Below are 23,085 nucleotides of genomic sequence, written 5' to 3' on the forward strand. Positions count from 1 at the left end.
GAGAGAATCAGAGTTTCTGATTTACCTGTGTCTGCCTTTTTGGCCACTCTCTCTCTCAAAGTTGTTATTACGCTCGGCCGTACTCAGGCCCTTGCTAAGCTTCGTAGTAAAATAAGTTAAGGGGCCAACTCAAATTGAATCTTGATAGCTTCGGCTATACTTGTTTAGTTAATCTTAATTTTAGTTTATTTCTTAGTCTTTCAAGTTCAAGTCGAAGTGCGGGCTTTGCTTGTACACTCCCAGGCGGAGTTTTGTTAAATCTTATTGGAATAATAAAGAGTTAGTTACCCTTCTACCTTGTTGTTTCTTGTCACCGAACGCAAGCGATTATTCGCGTATCAGTTCTTAGATTCCTCACTTCCAACATTAACTTAGAATTCCAAAGTGAGGTACTCTACAACTTTTTGCCTTTTATCTTTCTCCCTATCTTCTCAGACACAGATGCGAACCAACGAGCTCCAGCGAAAGATTTTTCAACGTCAACAGGGTTGCCATACAACACGCAATCGCACCAAGAACCAGCGCAGAAATCATATCGCCACATTTGGTGAAATTAGGGCGTATATCAGAGTTGTACCAAAATTAGTGTCTAATGCGTAGCAAGTGCTACATGTCCCAGCATGAAGAGCTTTTGGGATATGTCAGTCTCTGCTATTTCCTCACTTGTTTATTTGCAGATGTTCTTAAATGTGTCTGTCATCGGATCATGGACAAGACGTGCTCAAAATTCAACAGATCTGATGAATGCATGAGTCATAGAAATATGTAATATCACTATTATCCAGAAGGAAATGTGGATATTATGCGCGACATGCGGTTGCTAATTTTCCTATTAATAGCCGTCTTCAGACACACTCTGAGGACAAGGGATAGAAATGTGTTACAGCATCTCAGATGACTGTTGTAAATGTATCCATCATCGAGAGTGAAAGTGGAATCCAATAGTAAGTGAATCCATAATATTAGATGTGATATGGCACGGCGATGCATAATGTAGGCTTTACTTCGTCTGTTACTGTGATGCAGACAGAAGGAGCCGACATGCAGTTCGTCTTTCCATTCGCGTAGTTCGAGGTATAGTTGTAGCTACACCCCCCTACGAGATCAGTTCAAAGATAGCCCGAGGTAACAGATCTCTCGCAAAAATTTCTGTTATTTCACGTAATCATATCGAAAGCGCGAAGACTAGTTGTTGAGTAATGCTCAAAAAAGAGATTATTTAGGCTTGTGATGTGGCTATACGATCTGCAATGATCATTTAAACACGATATTTAACTTCCTATTCGGTGGAATGAATCTGTTAAAGGCTGTTGAAATAGCTTTCATATTGTCATTATTGTCGTTGCCTTTTGTTCAATGAGAGCACCAGTTTCTTGGAAGAATAGACTTTGCCTCAATATACACTATTTTCAAAGGTAAAATCGTAAATCTGCTGGTATGGCCGTCGCATTCGTTGACGAGGTCTGACATAATATGTGCATACGAACAGTGAGGAAACACAATACCAATAGTTAATAGCAGAGCTCATTTTTTCATATGTGCATTTCATATGATTTTCATACGTGCTTCGCTACTTGATATTTAATATGTACGTTTTTTATGCATTGCAAATTTCAGGATACATTTGTAAGGTTTATCCTAAGTTCTTAACTATTATTTTTTTTAAGTAAGCTACTTTCGTGTCCATCTTAATTTCAGCTTACAATTTTCTACCAGAATGTGATTTTAGACTCGCGTTAAATGCAAATGAGTAAGAGCAGTATTTAAGTCGAAGTTCCACTGACTTGGAGAGAGAGCCTCAGAGTTTCTGACTAGCGCGGGTTTGCCTTTTGGCTATGTCTCACTAAGCTGTTACTACGCTCGTCGTATTACAGACTCTTGATATTTTGGCTAGCTTATTCGACATTTAGGGGCCAACTACTTAGAATTTTGATAGCTTCGACCTATATCTATTTAGTTAAGCATTAGTTGAGTCTTATTTCTTATTATTTTGAGTCCAAGCCTAAGTGGAGGCTTTGCTGTATGCCCTCAGAAAGGGGCCATCTGTTAACTCTTATTTTTGAGCAAGAAAGGGTAATTAACCCTTCTCGAGTCTCTGTTCCTGAACTAAAGCGATTAGTTGCTTAGCTGTTCACTAGGTTCCTCCACATTTAGCTGTTAGATAAAAAGGTGGAACCCCACACGTTCTTCTTAACATTTTAATTTAAATTTATAGCAGTGTACAAGGACCGCTGTGAAATTCTTTAACACATTTATAAAATGAAAACAAAACAGCAATGAGGTAGTGCGCATAGAGAAATTAGAGTTTCCATTTAAAGTTTTTACATGCTTAAGCGATTATTTTAAACTAAACAAGAAACTTTTCTCCATAATTTCGAATTGAGATACAGACAGACTGAATATCATCAAAGACAAATAGTTGCTTTAAAAAGTAAAGAGACTTAAGAAACTGAGTGTCATCTTATCAAACTGATCATATAAGTGTTATAAAGTTACAAATACATACAAGTAAATAAAATAATTCGAAATTTTGACTTTTCTTTTTTAAAGTAAAATAATGTGTGTGTTTTTAGCAATGTGTGGTTTCGTGCAAGGCGGAGGTACGGGGATTGCTGGCAGTCTACCGAAGAGATTTATGGGCTACAATGTCAATGGCATGGTGAGTTTATAATGATTGGATTATTTATAACAATACTATGATTATAATAAGCTACAGTCTACAAATGATGTTCAGAATTTTAAATGTAATCACAGGCAAGCCCCTCTTCAGCATTTTTGGCTCCCTAGGTTATCAGTACCATTGACATCCCTTGTACATAAAACGTATTAATAACTCAAAGCGAAATGGCCTTTTAGTTAGTTGTCTTTCGTTAATTTGTGAGAAGAACTTGCTGGTGCCCTTCGAAAATCGGCGAGCAGGGCCGGCTTCAAGCATCGTTGACCCGTGCATGCTTGAAGCCGGCCTTATTTACAGATAAACGGATAGGTTACAATGGCATTTATATAAATTAACTTTTATGAGTTTATAGCAAACAAGTAATCTAAAAGAAGTCAATACCTGTTTAGGTCAACAAAGAAAAATTTTATTTTAGTTACTTTTTATTAACATTATTAAAATTTTTTCGTTTCTAATTTAACTAAATGTTTTCGTTAAATTTCGTAGGAATTGACTTTAATATGTGAACAAAAATGTATTTAATATCAAGCGTCATCCACTACAGTTTGAAAAAATGTATTTGAACTTGAGTGGATGAACAAAAAGTATTTTATTAATGATTGAAGATTTGAACAAGATGTAGGGAGACTGTGAGCTAATAGTAGAAATTTAATAAGGATGTAAATATATCACACACATAGTTTCAAATAAAACACTTACTACTGTCGCATTCCATAAAACAATCCCTTATTGTAACTGACTTATCCAACATCTGACCATGCGACAAGTTTAATAGTCTCTATGTGCTGAAAGAATGAAGAGGTCTTTTATGAGTGAATGCTTTGATATTAAGGTCATTTTTTATTAATGTGACATGGTTTCACGTTATATTCCACCACATTTTTTGAGTTACTTTAAATAAAAGGCATATAATGAGGAACCCTATATCCCAGCATGTAGTTAGTACACGGCGCTAGGACACATGTAGTAGCTAGGACACATGTAGTAGCTAGGACACATGTAGCTAGGTCTAGCATGTAGCTAGGACACGCCAGAAGACTGCAAAAAATAACCAGTTTCAAGCTTTAAAACATATGGGAGAAAAATATGAAAATGGCGATTATTTTTATTTGTATTCCTTTCATCTTTTCGTTGATATTTAATCATTGTTGTCTTTATGCGCTTCTCATTTCACATATTTGTTATTCTAAAATATGGTTGTGTTAGATGTCTTGTATTAAATTTAAATGATGTAAACTATATCGCACCATTTTGCGACCTTCTTATAATATTCTGCACCATTTTCATAACCAGTTTCAAACAGACTGTGAATGTTCTTATGCATTAAACAAATGGCAGATGATGCAATCTTGACAAAGTGCACAAAACTATGTTTCAAATGCAGGATATTTAATAACTGGCAGAATTCTACTTTTATTTGGTGTTAATTTAAATAAAGAAGCTGTTAAATATGCACGTAACAAATACACTGATGCGTGCGTATGGGTTCGTAATAGATTGAATGCATACAGGATTGATGATAATTTCATGAAATTTATTTTGGAACACTTCACAGTTGTGGAACTTTTCGCAAAAATACTCATACAGCTCTTCACAGTACTACAGAATACAATCAGTAATTATACTTCAAGCTCCTAAGAACGTTAAACACAAAAATGCAAACCGCATCCAAAGAACGAAGCTCACACGGACATATTTCAATACTCCGAACTCAAACTGAACTCTCAGAACCTGATGCTCCCTCATTACACAAAACATTACACACACACACACACACACACAAAAAAAAAAAAAAAAAAAAAAAGTTCTACAGTTATATTATTACGCAAAAAAATGTACTACAGTTTCACATAAAATTTTACTATGTTTACACATGTACAAAGGTACTTTTCCGTTTCGCCGGCCCAAATCTCGCCAAGCAGACTTTATTGGCTACAACATGCAGCATACAAATAAAAAATGTTAACAGATGTTAGTTCTGAGAATTTTTTATTTTGAAGGCATAAACATTTTAATATCGTTTAAAATTTTGTAAAAGCGAATAAATAAAGACAATAAATTTGTAAAAAGACATTAATTTAAGAATTTACTAAGCTTTCATGGTTCAACATCCTGATTCGCCGGTTCATATCACGTGATCCCAAGCGATCTCATCTCACGTAAACTACGGTACAAAAATCTAATTCTCTCAGTTATTATCTACATTAATTTCAAATTAAATCTTAATTTGGAATACAAGTTTAAATGCAAGAATTATTTCAATTCGTACGAATAACTTACTCAGAGATTATATAAAACCGCAGTGCTTTACTTCGCTAGTGCATTCGCGTTAGAATTGATGAATTTAACCCTGACTTTGCGTTTTCTATATTTTCGGCTTCGGGTAAGGGGTGTGATTGCATCCTAATTGACTTAATTACCGCTAATGGCTTTAGGGCATAAAATTGAACTATCTGGTAAAATTTCTATGTAATTGGATGCCAGTATTGAAAGAAAGAATCAATGTGATAAGAAATGGCTGCGACTTGTTTTTAAAATGAGGTGTGAAAGGTTACCATCGACGATATTCCGTTTGGCATCGGTTATTCCGTTTATTATTCCGGTTATTCCGTTTGGCATTATTGCCGACTTTATCGCATGCGCCAGCAAAACGGAAAATACCTATACAAAATTCGTAACAGTACTTTCAATGTAAATATAGGCTTACTAAACCTTTCAAGCAAATTCCAAGTTGAGTTATATATATATAGTATATAGGTTTCTCATGCCCGATTTTGTAATAATTATTGATGTTAATTAACAATAGATTTTATTTTGTAGGCACTTGGAGGTATGCTGGCATCAGTGGCACAAATTTTATCATTGATAGGAGATACAAAACCAACAGACAGTGCATTCTTTTACTTCGCTACAGCAACGATCTTCCTCTGCATCACATTCGTCTACTTCCGACTCACCCTCCGAAGTGTCAGTATATTTTAAGCAACATTCTTTCTCACCTTTCTAAGTGTTGAGTTCATTTTGCGTTATGAATGTGTTTTAATTTCTGACTCACATTCTGAAACATTAGTTTGTATATTCATTCCTCGGAAGCCAAGAATTCTAACTGGCAAACTGAAACTCTGCGAGTGTTCATTCTAAAACACAACTCTTTCAAGTGGCATAGGTAGAACTTTGATGCTAGGCACTGAGACCTTGTTACAACAGCAAAACTGATATAAGGCGTTTGACAGAGAATCCAACTAATCACAGTGAAATCGTTGACGTCATTTCCGACTTCCAGACAAAGCAATCATTTAGCATTCAACGTAAGTAAAGGAAATGCGCAGCCGTTGATAGAATAATTGGAACACTTTGTTTTAATATATTTGTTTTAATAATAGTATTTGAACTAAAAATATGTAAATGTCCAATGTTTTGCCTCGATAACAACGCCTTTTTTCATTATATATAATCACTAACAAAAGGGAAATTCGGAGTTGGGCTGAAGTGCGCTTGACAAAGCTTGAAATTTGCCAAAAATTTGGATGAGGTCAAATACATATGAAGTTATATTGATCTGATTAACCGGTTTACTAGATGTGAAAGTTTCTGTAACAATTGCGATTTATGTCAATGATAACTGTGATGTTGGTTTTCAAACTCTCCCCGCTTAAACTTTAGAGTAAAATCTGAAGTAAGCTTTAAGGTGTTCACAGTCTTCCCCCTGGTGGATACCATTTATAGCAATCCAATTAATTTGTAATATGTTATGTGTTAAAAAATAACACAGATATCCACATGAAAGAACTAAAGACAGTTAAGTAAACTGTGACGAACAAACTAATGATGACCATATCTATTTACAATAAAAATAATCACTTTAATATAATGTACACTGGTTATCATAAATTAAGGAAAAATCACAAAAATTACGATTACTGAAAATGTTACATGTAGAATTTACAACAATATACAACACATAGTAAGGTATCAAATAACCTAAAAAGAAATTATCAGACAAATATGGTAATATAGAAATTAGCACATGTATAAAATGAACAAATCGAAGGTGTCAGTTTGCTATAGGAAAAGTACCCTCAATATGGAATATGGTCGCCTCTAGAAGCAATATAGCACATACAGCGATGTGTGATGCTTTCAATTATGCGGTCTATCAGTTCCATTAGGAAGCGAGAGCCATTGCTCTTGCAAAGCAGTTGCAAGCGCGGCAAGGGTCTGAGGGGGTGGATTGAGAGCACCTAGACATCTTCCTAAACCATCCCAATCGTGCTCGATAGGATTCAAGTCTGGGGATCGAACTGGCCATTCCATGCGCATAATTGTTTCCTGTTGAAGATAATCATATACGATGCGAGCCCTGTGTGTTCTTGCATTGTCGTCCTGTAACAGGAAAGCATCACCTTTTGCCCTGGCATATGGGTGCACATAAGCATCAAGGATGTCATCTCTATAAACATGAGCATTCGCGGTTACCCTTGGAAAAACATGTAGGCCTGTGCATCCACCCAAAGAGATGACGAAGACACTGCCTCTTCCGTATGCATCTCTTTCACGGATGTTTGAGGGATGAAAACGGGTTCCAGGTTTTCTCCATATCAAATAATGCCTACAATCGCGTTCTAGACTAAACTTGGACTCATCCGTAAAGAGAACCGCCCTCCATTGATCAGGCGTTCAGTGGACATGTTGTCGTGCACACTGAAAACGGTTCCTTCTATGGCGTGACGTGAGCGGCACACAAATGGCTGGTCGCCTCGCATACAGACTACCTTCGTGAAGCCTTCTACGAACAGTTGACGTTGACACCAGCCTTCAGGTGGCTACAGCAAGGAAGGATCTAAGAAGAGTCGGAGTAGCGGTTCTATTTCTGCGTGCACATAATGTGAAATATCGGTCATCGGCGCTCGTCGTAGCAGTTGGCCGTCCTTGGCTGAACCTCCCAGACACCGAATCTGTGGTTTGAAATTGCCTTTAAAGTCTATGAACCACAGAAGGACTCACATTTAGCCATCTGGCCACTTCTGTTTGACTTTGTCCTGCCTCTAGTCTCCCAATGGCTCTCCATCGTAGTTCTGCAGGCAAATGATGCCTGAAGGTCATTGTAACGAATTGGCTATCTCAGGTTTCTGATGTCACTATCATAGTGAAATATGTGGGCTTGCTCTCAAACATGGACTTATATGCTTCCGCAGATGACGTATTCCGAGTGTAGTGCCACTAATTTGCATATTGAAGGTTTATTCAGCTATTCTTACTTAGCAACATATTCAAATTTTACACGGTTTGGCTACTTTTTGAGGGAGGTATCGCTATTTTTGTGATTTTTCCTTAATTTATGATAACCAGTGTAGTTCAACATCGCGTTAACGTGTTCAGCTAACGCAAAGAAACCCTTAACCTTATTTATTAACTGCTTGTTACTTTCCATATTTTTAACCCTAAGAGCTCTTAGTGCATAAGATATAAGAGGGTGTATTAAAAAGCAACAAACCAAACTGATTAAGTAAACCAAATAAAGCCATTTGAACTATTTTACAAGCTTAATTATAATTCATTTTTAGGATTGTTTTTCAAATTAAGCTTTTATATTAAATGTTCCATCCAAAATTCACATACCAGTTGCTTTTAAGTTCTTACATATTAGTTGTAATAAGGGTGAGTTCTGATTCCTTCAGTAATTGAGATTAAAGTTTTCTGATTGGTTTCAAGTGAGCCAGATAAGTTATCGTTTTAATTTGTTGGAAATCGTTTTAATTTGTTTAATTTGTTGAGGAATTTATAAATATTTTACAAATTTTCTCGTACTGTTTTATTTATGAGTTTGGACATGTATTTGAATGGACTAGCTTGTACGAGACCAGCTCGTATGTAGATAGTATTAATTCTCTTAGTGGGGAACTGAAACATTTGCGTATATCAAAATTTTTATTGAAGAATTAAAAGAAAAGATATACTTCATCTTCACATATTTAAATTTTAGTAGTTGTATGTGTTGTGATTTTAAGATGATACACTATGCATGAATCTTAAGAGTAATTTGTAACAGAGAAAACTCAATTAGTATGAGCAGAAGCTATGGGAAAAGTGTTTATGGTATGTAATTTTTGTTGAAAAGAATCTTACTTTTTAACATTTAAAAAAGTTCTGCTTATGCTATCTGATGACGAATTGAAGGAAAGTTTAAATGCTCCATTTAAAATAATCAAAACATTTTATAGCCATTTATTATATAGGTATCCAGGATATTTGAAAATTTATCCGCATTGCATTGTTAAGGTATAATGCAGTGAAGTGAAATTAGTCGAGTATAGGATCTAGACTAGTAATCTAATATTTTATACATCGACGCTTTCCAACAGATTTTTACCTAATATTCAAAAGCATTAAAAGGAACATCATTTTATCTTTTTTGAAACCGGCATTCGAGTGTGGTCGGATTTTCGCTGAAATATGAGAAGCTTGGTTCTCGCCAGTTCTACGCGAGGAAGGACTAGCTGGCTTCCACCTGTTCCCCTGCCTTACATATGCTGTTAAGTATAGGGAGTAGGTGGTAAGAAATTTTAATTTTCTCGTGATTCTTTGACTTCCTTGTTGTTTTCTTGCCTTTGCGTTTATTTCCCCTAAATTGTCGCCATCAAAAATACAACTTCTCATTGATGATTTAAGAGGAAATCAGACCGAACTGAATCTTGATTTATTAGAATTAGTTGTAATAAGGGTGAGTTCTGATTCATTCAGTAATTGAGCTTAAAAATTTTCTGATTGGTTTCAGGTGAGACAGTTAATTTATCGTTTTAATTAGTTGGAAAATTTTGAGGTATTTATAAATATTTTACAAATTTTATAGTACGAGTTTAAAAGTTTACGAGTTTGGAACAAGAATTTGAATAGACGAGCTTGTACGTAGGTAGTATTAATTCTCTTAGTGAGGAGCTTGAACATCCGCGAATAGATAAATTATACTTCGATAGAAATATTACTCTGTTGGAGTAGATTTCCATGTTAGTGATAAACTAAGACGCAAACCTGCAAGTAACATTAACATGCGTAGTACAATTAACAAGTATTAAGAAGATTTAACATATTTTAGTTTAATTTAATATTTTTTCTATATACCGTAGACAGCTTAATATATATCATAGATAGTTTTGATCTAGACGAAAGCTTAAGGTTACATAAAGAAATTTAATCGAAATCTGAATCGGAACAATAATCAGGCTTTTATAAATTTTAAGAGGATTTTTTTGGCAACAATCTGTATTATATAATTATCTATTCTTAGAACTTTTTCTAAGCGCGTATGTTGTTCTTTCTATTTTAATGCCACGAAAGTTTATTCTTCAAAGTAGAAAGATATCTGCATGTTATGAAACACTTGAATCATCTGTTTTTTAACATCATTTTCCAAATCTTATCACCACTATTGTTTAGCGAAGAAAGAAAATAGAAAGCCCGTTGTCAGCATGTCTATCTTTTGCAGTTCAACACTTTATAACTGCATTAAATTCCACTTAAGAATAGAACGCATTCTTGTTATTTGTTTAAACTTTCAGCAGTGGTATAGAATGTTCTTTACGAATAATTTTATCTGTTTTCAAAAACATACTTAAAAAAGTGTACATAGAAACTATCTGAATCCACTGCGTTTTTTTATATAACACTTTTAACGAAGATCGTAAAACACTTCAAAACTAATGGGTTGAAATTTTTGTAAAATGTTACGCTTTATATTCCCAGAGACTTGCGAAGCATTTTTACTTATTAGTAACTATTTAGCTTATGAGTTAAAATTGTTCATTCTTTAAAAAAATGTAATAAGGTATTACTAAATTTTCATCATTGGATTACGGAGGCTAAAGTAAGAGTTTTTAATTGCAAATTTAATATCTTTAAAAATGATTTTCATTAAGTGCTTTCCCTTTAAAATTTTATAATTAAAAATTACAGGATGGACATTAACTAAAATTAGACTCCTTATAATATCAATATTAAAATTTTTATAATAACTTGACTTGTTTAAGACTTGTTATAATATCAATATTAAAATTTCTCTTTTTTGTCTAAGGAACATTATTTTACATATAAAAATTATTTCAAACTAAGGTTAAATATAATTTATTTCTGATAATTAGGATTATCATTTTGTTGCGGGTGAGAGGCAAGAAGAAAAATTCCTATGGGTAAAATGTGACATTTCGCAAAATTTTTAAGGTTTGAGTTTTCTATACTAATAACTTCGCTCGCGGATAAAGACTTATACTCGGATCCTGATCCGAAAGATCTAGCAAAATTATTGATTATTGTATTTGGAAGTTATGGAGAAAATATTAAAAATTTTCATTTATTTGCACATTATGATATTATACTGTTCAATGTATAAAACAAATCTAATTATCTTTTTATTATTTATAGGAACTGTTCAATTTTTACATGTCAAAACAGACTTGTAAGTACTTTTCTTCTGTTTTTCACATCAGTTTGCTTAAATATATTTTGATTACTTCAATAATTTATATGACAAAATTAAAAGGAACAGTGGTTCACATTTGTTTTTGAACACTTGTATTTTTGAAATTTATTTGCATACCTCTGTACTAAATATCGAAATATAGACTCCAGATTTTTTCCTAATATATTATTTTTTTTTTCTATTTTAAGGCTTGTTATAGTATCAATATCATCAAATTATTCTTTGTAATAAAATAATTTATTCCAAAAGTGTTAATTAATAATTCACATAGTAATTCAGGCACTCAAAAGTTTTGTTGAGATGTTTTCAAAGACGACGTTCTTGTCCTTCTTGTTTTGAATAAAAATAAACCATAATAATTATCGTTTGCCTATGGAAATTATTATTCGTTATCAAAATATTTTAACAGTAGCCGCCCAACCGGTATAGCGGTTAGCGTCGCTGACTGCCATGTCGAAGGCATGGGTGTTTGTAAATGTATAGTGTCGGTGCGGCATGGCGGCACTCTAAATATGCAGCTAGCCGAAAGTTCTCTCGTGTGGTTTGTTGGAAGGGGAGAGGTGTGGGAGACCCTCGGACCCATTCTCCGGGTGCTCTCCGTCAAAACTGGGGACGGAACTGAGCCAAATCGCCCTGTCACCTGTTAAGTGCTCAAAGCTGTTGCCAACGACAGGCATAATCTAGCGCTCCTTGCTACGAAGAATTGCGTGGGCTTGGGCTGGCTACGTCAGACAAGTAAGCATAAGCAACAACAACAACATATATTAACAGTTTCATATACGAAATGAACATGGCGTGACGCTATATATTAATTATTCGAAATTTAACTATTCAGAATTTTAAGCATGATAAAAGTAATTAAGATAAAATAACACGCCGAACAAGTATAAATTTAGAATTTAAACAACAAAAATTAGCGTTATATTTGCAAATTTTCACAGAACTAGTTTCGATGATTTTATCGAACCGTCATCCTCAGCTGCCAAAGCGCAAATGAAGAGATAAGATAGTGAATAGATAAGATAAGATAAGAAAAGCTGGACAAGAGTTAAGTTACTGGCGCCGTCTATTGATAAAAGTATTCAAAATATTATAAAAGTGCTTATTGTAAAACGTTCAACTATCTTCCGTCTACTAAATGCGATAGAAATTGCCATGGAACTGTTAAAAATGCAATGAAGCCTAACCACATTCTACGTTAACAAAAAAGGACTTCGAGATTTATCCTATGAATTTCAATCAAATTCCAAAAAATTATACTCTAAAACATCAGCGAATTTAGAAAAACGGCATGCGATAAAAGTTTTTCTTGAAATTGATAGAAAGAGTCATTAGGGCGCAAGGATACAATTTGCGATCCGCAACAAGAAAATTCCTCATCAATAAAGAAACAATGAAAGTACTCCTGACCTTCGGAAAATCCAAGGTCAACAAACATTTATTATAATTAATTAATGTTAAAGAGATCATTTTAATTTCTTAGTAGTTATTTTTAATTTTCAAACACTTTAATTTACTCTCTTGTTTCTTACAAGCAGAAATAGAATATATGTAATATATTCTAGTTCTAATATGTAATATATTTTGTCTATATTCATATATATTCATTATAGAAGAAAAGAAAAAAAAAAAAAAAAGGAAAATTACCTTTTTCAAAACGATTAAAAGTTTGAAGTCGATCGATTAAAAACTCGAAATCAAAAGAAATTAATCCATCCGCAAAATGTTAATCGATTAATCCGTCGATTATCCGATTAAATGATTCATCTCTGATATTTTTGTAAGAATTTTCAGTTAATTTAATATATTAAATAAAATTATTTTATATTTAAAGCAATGATGAAGAAAAATAGGCCAAGAGAGGATATCAGGAAAATATCAAACTGGGCTATTTTCAAAAAGGTAAGTATCTGTTTTCATAACCGTCATAATGATATGAAAATTCGTGTTATGCAAATCAAAATATTGACCCCTACCTGAAATGACTGTTGTTACTTAGGAATTGACTGATGTTACTTAGAAATTATTTACCTGAAATGACTAATGTTACTTTGGATGTTAGTTATAAATTATATACACTCTTTTGCAAAAAAATCGAAGCACCATGAAGGAAGGGGTTGTTTTTGATAAAATTGAATATGTGTATAGCTCATACACAGATAACAAAGTAATTAAAAAATCGAAGTCATAGTACCTGTTCACAGCTCACAAATCACCATTGAGTGTTCAAATTAGTAGTTGGTCGAACCGCCCCTGGCGGCAATGCATGCTTAAATTCGTCGAGGCAAGGAGTGGTACACGTTCCTAAAGTCAACCTGCGACACATTCTGCCAGGCATTCATCAGTTGTCGCTCCAGATCTGCGATATTTTGTGGTGCCCGATTCTGGCGGCCTACCATGCCCCAGACATGCTCGATTGGGGAAAGGTCTGGTGACCTTGCTGGCTAAGGAAGAGGAAGAGTATCAATCGCACGGAGACAGTCCAGAGATATGTGAGCGGTATGTGGCCTGGCATTATCTTGTTGAGAAATGGCCCCAAGATGACGTGCCATGAAGGGTAATACAACCGGCCGTATCAACATATCGTTGAGCTGTTAAAGATGTACAGAGGATGACTAAAGATGACCTGCTGTCATAAAAATAGCGCTCCACACCATCACACCAGGGGTTATGGCTGTATGCCTTTATGAAACAGAAGCTGATTGGGACCGCTGGCCCGTCCTCTCCAGACACGAACACGGTGGTCATCTGCGTGAAGAGTGAAGCGGGATTCATCGCTGTACACTACACGATGCCAGTATGATGGCAGCCCATGATGATAGGTTGCTATACCACTCCAGACGCCTCCGCCGATATTGTAGAGTCAGAGACAAACGTCTTAAAGGCCTCTGTGAGCATAACCCCACCTCAGAAACAAGCGCCAGGCGACGGTGGACGGTACCACGGGAGGTATAGACGTGGCTGTAGTGAGTTCTATAGTCGACAATGATACCGTTGGGGCAGTTCGAGCCTGGCGAACAATCATCTTATCTTGCCTCGCATTTATGATTCTTGGCCTATATTTCGTCCGCACTTTCCTTGTGGCAAACATTGCTGCCAACATCTTTGCACAGCAGTGTCTGTACGCTGCAGGTGGCGGCCTATTGCTCGATATGACCACCCAGCTTCACGCAACCCTACAATGCGACCACTTTCGAAGTTGTTTATTTGTATGTAAGGTCTTGGATATCGTCGTACTGCCATCTTTAGTTGCTTCTTTATGGAATTACAATGGCAGCAAAAAAAAAAAAAAAAAAAAAAAAAAAAGGGATAAATTTTGCGCCTCTGTTACTGATTTTATACTTTGCAAATTGCGCACTAGAAATGCGCACTATGATCGCAATTCCTGTTCATTTGCCTTGAAACTTTGATCATTTGCACGTTCGATCAAGATGTTTTTGCATACTAAATTTCGTCGCGATCGCAAAATTCATTCTTGGTGCTTCGATTTCTTTGCAAAAGAGTGCATATTTAAATTCTCTTTATATGGACCTTATTTAAAATTTCAAAAATTACATAATGACTAACGCGCAGAATAAACGAAGTTTAACTTCAAAATGACTGTAAACATGTAAGAAAATTATTAATATACGAAATTTAAGTATATATATATATATATAACAGAATTTTAATTATTAATATACGAAATGTAAGTATATATATATATATAACAGAAAGATAATCGTATGTTAGCTTTATTGATTGTACCAAATGTATGTTAGTCTTCACCAATTAAAAATTATTCAGTGAACCCTCTCTAAAACGTCTACTATAAAAGGTGTAGTTGTTGTTGGTTGCCTGCAGTCGATTAGAGAAATGATGAGTAAAATTTTACAATAGGGTGCCCACTGATATTTTTGGCGGTTTTTCTGACGCCAAAAATGGCACCAAAATGCACAAGATGTCTGTCATCAAAACAATGCCGAAAACTTATGTTATAAAAACAACAAAAGTACTTACCTCGCGTGTTCTTGGCTATCGTCAGCGTTGAATGACTGCTGCACATACATAATGCAAATCATGCAGTCTCGGAATTCATCCTCCTTCTCCTGATCCCGGTGTTAGTGACGCCATATAAACTCAGCAAGGTTTATATGGCGAAGACTGTCATCCGACCACTGCCGGAAGACCCCGAATTGCGAAAACTCGCGCTTAATGTGGCTGCACATGCCATCAACGGCGTTGGTATGAGCGCCTTTCTCGTGAAAAACCCACTCAATAGCTATCCAATTTATCCTTAAGCTTGACCAGGCTCATCTTCGTACAGGCTTGACATTCATGACGAAAACCAATTAAATCTTCAATCATACAGCAATCAGTTTTAGCTTTCTTAGCCTTTAGCTCAAAATCATGGAAAAAAAAAAAAAAAAAAAAGCGAGTATTTATCTTACCAAACATACTGCTTTGTGGAAATGGGAGGACAATGATTAATTATAAGAACAGGCCAGCTAAAGGAAACCAAAATGAATTAACGGCAGTTAAAATTCTAATAACTCAAAGTATGGTTAAAATTCAAAATACATGATTTATAACATGCACTATAAAACATGGAACCCTCAATCACTAAACTAAGAACTTCCAATCAGATTACACTTAAGAATCCATAATGAATCCATGGTTTGCCATGTCTGAATTTCAGAACATGCACCTCGATATTGCATGATATGCAAAATGATGAGCATCAATGTATATATTTTTGAAATTCATACTAAATAAAGTATACGGTGCATTCCATAGCAAATACATATTGTTTCTTTGGGAAAGACGATTCTATGCCACGTGAGTTAGTTTTAATTATTGGGTCATGAGTAAATAAAAAATAGTTATTTAAAATCATAGAATTAAGAGGAGTCCATCAAAAAGTCCATCCGAAAGTCTAAAGCCGGAAAACACTCGTAGTTTTAACCATGCTAGTAGCCAGGCTTCTTAGTAACTGATTACCTGAAGTTTTCGTGACTTCCTTAATGTGTGAAATTTAAAAACAATTAAAAAAAGTTCTTTGAATGCTTCTTTTCCTTTAGGCAAATAGCTCTTAGATTCGTAGTAATTTATTTACCAACTTGTAAAGAGTTTTAAGGTCACGTCGACTCTTGAGTGTTGAATAAATTGCTGCAACTGTGACTTACGTTGTGCGTATTTGTTTTTATTATACTAATGAATATATTCAGCATTTAATTTTCTTTAATTGTTCTTCCAATCTGAAATGAGTTCACTTATGAAGTGAACTGAAATTATCAGTGACGTATTATTGAATGGCATCTTTTCTTCCAATCAGATCTGGGTATACGCAGTATCCATTGTCCTTGTCTTCTGGGTTACTCTCGCTGTCATGCCAGCCATTGTAGTGTTAGTAATTTCTACATCTCCAGATGACACGTTATGGACAGGTAATATTACACACTTTATATTCCATACATTCAAACTCATAAGCGATAATAATGGTACTCCCATTGAATTCCGGAATTCCGTTAAATTAGGGATTTCGTGAGAAAGTAAACAAATTTAAAATGTTATACATTAAAAATAATTGCGTGTATGTTAGTAATTTGGAGTGTTTCTGAGCTCCTAAGTTTATTCGAAGAATTCTGAAGTAAATAAATTCTAGGAAGAAACTATCAGCAATATTAAAAATTATCTTCACAGTTTGCATTTGCTTATCAATGAGTAATTTTTATTCGTGAATGAAAATCACCATGAATGCATTCAAAATTTATACTTGAAAGCTAAACCAGGTAATGTAACTCGCGTAGATTTCGGGTTATTTGGATTAAGGCAAAACACGCAAGACAATATGCTTAAAAGAAGGAATATCTGCATGGAGGACATTTTCAGAGAAACCGGCTTGCTTTCTCCTTACATACCGGAAAAACTATGAAAACTCCCATGCAACCATCCTGTTCGCAGGAATTTGAACTCCTGTCACAAATACCAGTCTTCTACGGTTTTACCTCTCAAATACACATGGGCTACTGATGCTGATTTCAAAAACCTGATCTTGTTATTTCTAACATTCTTGTTTCTTATTATATTCTAGAAATACGAGATTCGTAAAACGAAGTACTGAAACCGACATGATGCAATTTCAGACGGGCAAAAGCAAATATCAACAATTAAATCAAATACACGGAGCGGAAGCTTACCTGATACCATGAATATCATTAACTGTGAATAAAATCTTATCATTTCTCCTTGACATGCATATAGAACTGATGCAGTTATTTATGGGATAAAAGACGACGTCTACGGAAAAAAAGGATAAAAGTCGACGTACTACTTGTCTGTCTACGGAAAAAAATTACCATTCAGTTTCAAACATTATTAACTTTTCCACCACGTTGCATTTATTTTTACATGAGAGAATAAAAGTGTTTAAAATGTTAGACTATATTGTGCCTAGTATAAAAGTATTTCATGATTAAATCTATTTTGGAAAGGCTGTCCTAAATTAATATACGTAAACAGGACTTGATTACTGCGTAGGCCCACAAGGTTTGGGTCCGTAGTTTTAAAAGGATTCTCAAATCAGTCTGTAACTCTTTATAATCTATTTGGTAAAAGTTTACAATTGGATGCCCCTTGTTTGTTGGCGATTCTTTTTAGACGCCAAGATCGGCGCCAGGAAGGCACGATTTCAAGATGGCCGCTACACAAAACCAAAATAAGAAGTCAAAGAATTGCACAAACTCTGTGTCCATGTACACATCGATCTGTTTTCACTTAAAAAAACATCATAGAATTGCACAAACTAGGCAATGCGCACTGCCTTAAATTTGTCCATGTACACATCTGTTTTCATTTAAATAAAATCAGGAAGCTAAAAAAAAAAGTTAAAACTATCATGGTAACCAGAAGTGAGGTTTCATCGCCAAAATTTTTTAAAAACTGTCGCTAATCGAAAGGGCACCCAATTCTACACTAGAGCCATTCATTTTTATGTTCCTAAAACAGGGCTATTGAAAGTGATCAATGGGCACCTCGAAATGAAAGTTATGCCTAGGTCTGCAGACTGCATTAATCGAGCCCTGGGTATAGGCCAATATAAACTGTAATTAAGTCTAAATTGATTAATACTTTGCACGCTGGTAATATGGCTGATCCAGGACAATCGTAAGTTCAGATCCCTAAATGAAAGGTACATTTATGATGCAAGGGGAACGAATAACAGAATCACAAGAAAGTAAAATTCAAAATAAAATTAAAAATTAGGCAAGGCAGCAAACTTAATTTCCCGTAAATTTTGAACATAACTCTATCGATTTCGAGGACAATCAAACAAACGTCTTTTTTTCTTCAGGACCAAAAATAATTCTGCTAAAGCTAATATAAGATGGTTATTTTGCCTAGTTTTAAGATTAACAAAACTTTAATAAATTATTAAATTAATATGACATATAGCGTTAAAAAATCAAATAAAATACTAAATCTCACTGTATTTGACCTTCGACTGGAATTACAATTTCATTCAAAAACTAAGAGCTAGAGTACCATGACTTACGTTTAGTCTTGAATATATAGAACGATGTACCATTTTAAGAATTATAGAAACGAAAACCATTCTTTTTCTAACCCCCCGATGGAAAAAGTTAAAACGGTTAAATCGTCACTAATGAGAATAGAAAGAATATTATAAATAATAACAAAGTATAGAGGAAATTGTAAAAGAAGATACGTACATGTGAAAACAAAGAGAACACTTTCTGAGCACGATCCCCATTTTAGCTGTCGATCAAAATATGATAGGGCAAAATTTTTACCCGAATCCGAGGGTTAGCTGAGAACAAACGAAAGCCTCTTTGCAAATGACAATTTACGTCCCCCGTATTTGGTTACATCGTTTCAAAAGGTCTGTTTTTCCTTGAAAAATCAGTAGCGCAGGACGCGCACGAGCGAGTTAGTATATTTTAGTACTTTCGGGGATGAAAAATGTACCCGCTTTCATAAATTCGTTTCACTTCCTGCAGGAAAAGCCTTTGGCAAGTGGGTAGGAGTTGTTCCTTTCTTAGAAGTTTCAACTTCAGTCCAAGGTTCGTGTCGAACAGACACGCGTCCAGTCAGAAGTTAGAATTGATTTCTAAGGCTTACTTATTATCAAAATAAAATTTTTCGTGATAAATATAATTTTATGCTGAAACTGTGATTCAGTGACTTAAAAAAAACGTGCCGGAACACTTTCATTTAGGGCTCCGATAACTGCGATTTATCTCAAAAACTGAGAAGTACCGGAGCCAGGCTTCGGTTGGCTTCAGAGTAATTTTAAGCGCAGGTTAAATAGAATTGTACAAGCTTGAAAAACAGCAAATTTATTTTAGAGATGATATTTTAACCTTAGATATATTTAGCAACAACAATAAGGAGAAAACAACTTAAGAACTTAAAGAAAACTTAAACTTTATAACAAACTTTAGAAATTTAAAGAAACAACATATTAGTTGCAACTTTTTAACGGTAACTGTGAAATACATATTTTAATTTCAGGTATTTTTCGTTGTAAACTTTAATTTTTTTAATTAACCCGTTGATGTCATCCTCGCGCGGCAGGCTGTCCCAGTAATTTTATAAATGTAATTTATTTCACGTCCGTCGGTTTAAAAACATGTCCTATGACCAGCATTATCTGAGTATGGTTCGACTTTCTTTGATTTCTGGTAGTCCGGATACTTGGACTATTTATTCTAAAGAGCTAAAAATTTAACACTGTCCTTAGGACATCAAATAACCCTAAAATCGGAAACCTCAAATATGGTCGTGGCGTCATCTATTGACGAGTGTAACAAGCACTATACTTTTTTTTAGCAAGCCTGTAATTACTGATCTTTTAGTTTGTAACAGTTTGGTTTGTAGAAAACGAATTCGTAGTGTATTCTTAGTTTAGTTGCTAAAAGTATTCGTTTCCTAAATATCGTTTCTTTTCTGCCAGTACGCGATTCAATATTAGCCAACAGAAATTAACGTATTACCAACTCTCAGCGATAGATGGCGCCACTATAATTTCTCAAGAACCTGGCAGCTCGTTACGAGCTACTTCTAAGATTGATTTCTTGAATAAGAAGCACGGGGATACAGCCAATAGTTTAAGAGGCATTTAATAGTTCAAACTTTATAAAATAACCTGTATATTTATAGTGATTTATCCATCTTATTATATCGTAACAATTATAATAATTTCTATTTTTTTTGCAGGTCGATTATTTTTACCAGTGGCATGTTTCTTATTATTTAATACTGCTGATTTAGTCAGCCGTCTTTTTGCTATGAGAGTAGCTATAGTAAGTGAATTAAATTATTTGTAATTATTACATTTTTATTCAATTATTAGTAACTACTGAAAACTGAAAGCTGAAGACTGCAGATTTCATCAAAGTAATCAGGGTTTTATGAAAACAGAACAAGCCGTGATTCTCCTAAAATCTGGCATTTTTTAAATGCTAATTTCTTGAATTTAAACGCGTCTGTCCTTTAATGCCTGAAATTTATTTTGCTAGAGTAAAAGAAGCTTAATAGAGGCATTGATATTCGAAATGAAGGTATCAGCGAAAAGAGAAAGCTCGTTGTGTGTCAAGATTGCAAATAGTTTATTAGTAACTACCTTATTTCTACGAAAATAAGACCTAATCAAAAAGTAAGCCTAATCAAAAGTAATGATTTTTCAGGGTACTCCTAATAAGCAATACCCCTAAAATAAGCCCTAGTTAAGATAGCCAGACGGGCGCCTTGTTGCCGAATCATCAAGGCGCGATACACATGCACATTTGAAATAAACAAGACGTAGTTGCGACAAATTAGAGTCTTCAATTTCAATACATCACGTTAGCAACGAACGTTTAGCATTTGAATAAATTTAAAGGGTAATAAATTTTGATGCTCAGATAAAATGAGTGCAGAAAGAAAGAACTATTCGAGTAAAGGAAAGGAATTGCGGAAGACTCCAGAGTTAAAATCTTATAGCTTTCTACAAAGAGAAGAAGCTGGATTTAGGAATGGTCCGAAAATGGCGATCAGAGTACAGTCAGTCAGATTTACAGTTGACAATTTTGACTTGTTACAACTCAGTCAACAAGTCGACGAAGGAAATGCTAAAAAGCATAAGTGTGGATCGGGTCGACAACCTTTATTTTCTGAATTCGAACATATTATCTGTGAATGAATTGTTGACAAAAAGAGCAAAGTATTTGGTCTTTCGCAGGACTTCGCCAGACGAATTCAAAGCATCACAACACTGGATGGATGGTTTCTTTTAGCGATATTAACTGTCTCTAAGAGAATCGACAGCACTATTCAAATTGAAAGATATTGAAGTGACTATACGTGCACTTGCGTTCCAGTGTTTCGCTAGTGCTGTCGACTTGTCTAGTTGCTATGGATGAAACTGCAGTGTTTATGGGTCAAGAGTATCAAACTAGCATTTATCAGAGGAGTGCCTCTGCAATGTACATTCCCTCCACTGGTTAAGAAAGTGCCTTCATTACACGTATTTTGGCAATTCGTCTCGATGGAAAGACCACCACCCTGTAATCATCTCTACGGTCAAAAAAGAGGAAATCGAAGTTGTTTCAGGTGTTCATGCTTTTGAGACTGAAAAGCTTGGCGCCCAAAAGCAGCAATAAGAAAATGTGTCGATTTATTTCTACCATTAGTTTTATTTTGTGAGGCGGCCGAACTAGTATGAGATTCTGCTAGCACTCACCGCGCTGAAGAACTTCCTTGCACAAAGAATCAATAAAAAAAATAATTCCTACGGGTCTGACTGCATATCTTCAAACTCTTGATATTGCAATAAACAAACCATTTAAAGACCATCTTCGCACGGAAATAAATGACTACATTAAAAATGGAATAGAAAAAGTCAACGAGGAAATTTTTTGAAATTTAAGGTGCAAAAAGTTGTTGACTTAGGGGGGGGGGGAATGCGTGGGCTGTAATATCGGGCAGCTATGTTGCCAGTGCCCTCAGAGCAGGCTACATTTTGAGAACAGCTCATTTGAGAAGAGGTTTTCTTGTTCAGCCTGAGAGGCTAAAACCAATGGTCTCAAATGAAATGAAGTCTCAGAAAATTCAGACAGGAATTCGTGCTCTGGAGCCTTATGACGATGTACTAGAAGACAACATGCCTGTATTAGAAATAAATGATTCTGTTCAATTTGAATGTTTCTTGAATAGGAATAAATGTATTTCGTGAATCTGAATAAATGTATTTTTAAGGCGTATGTTTTTCAGTACAAATTAACATAAGATCGAGTCTTATTTTCGGAGAAACACGGTATTGTTCAAGATATTTCTCTATCCCATTTGCTAATTAACAAGGTGGGTGAACACTAATTTGAGGATATGAGCATTTTGTCTTAAAATGTTTCTTCATTTTTTGAGAAAATATGTACAGAATTGCCATCAGTGAAGAAAGAAATGGTAAGATATGCGTCCCGCAAATATCTACAGTTCAAGCCTTAAAATTCTTGCATGGTACAGGTGCTAAACACGTTTCCCTTGTGTAGCAAAGAGAACAACTATAATTTGGATTTCATTTTGTGGCAACGGAAAATCTGCGTGCCATACTGGAACATGAAGGTGAATCTTCAAAGGTAAATGCTTTTACTGTTACAGCCAACCCGTAGTATGTAAAGTAGTTCAGCATGTGTTCGCAAAGTCCATTACTGCGAGGTTCACCTGTCTCGGTGGCTACTGTGTCAGTTAGCCAACTTCATTTTGCACCAAGACAGTGCCTTGGGACATTGGCATAAACACTTATACGATTACCTCAGCCAGTATCATCCAGAGTATTGAATGAGCATTATGATTCGAATCACATGCCACTGACATTTTACCTTTCCAGATTCCTTGCGATGTTTTTCTTTGAGGGTTTATGAAGAACAAGATATTCGAATCCCTAATTCCCCAAGAC

At 34.9% G+C, this 23,085-nt stretch overlaps 1 protein-coding gene across 2 annotated transcripts in view; it reads left to right on the top strand.

The window, feature by feature from the left end:
- LOC118194480 (equilibrative nucleoside transporter 1-like) overlaps positions 1-23,085 on the top strand; it is a 72,338-nt gene that overhangs the window by 43,851 nt on the left and 5,402 nt on the right. For both annotated transcript variants that reach the window (XM_035365634.2, XM_035365628.2), the window contains 6 exons: positions 2,574-2,659; positions 5,498-5,644; positions 11,093-11,126; positions 12,985-13,052; positions 16,465-16,576; positions 20,370-20,455. In XM_035365634.2, the coding sequence (XP_035221525.1) occupies positions 2,574-2,659; positions 5,498-5,644; positions 11,093-11,126; positions 12,985-13,052; positions 16,465-16,576; positions 20,370-20,455 (533 nt within the window). The remainder of the gene's footprint in view (positions 1-2,573; positions 2,660-5,497; positions 5,645-11,092; positions 11,127-12,984; positions 13,053-16,464; positions 16,577-20,369; positions 20,456-23,085) is intronic.

Source organism: Stegodyphus dumicola, chromosome 11 (genome assembly GCF_044657685.1).
Source record: "Stegodyphus dumicola isolate Sdum_Otavi_A_Nest chromosome 11, ASM4465768v1".
Lineage (NCBI taxonomy): Eukaryota > Metazoa > Arthropoda > Arachnida > Araneae > Eresidae > Stegodyphus > Stegodyphus dumicola.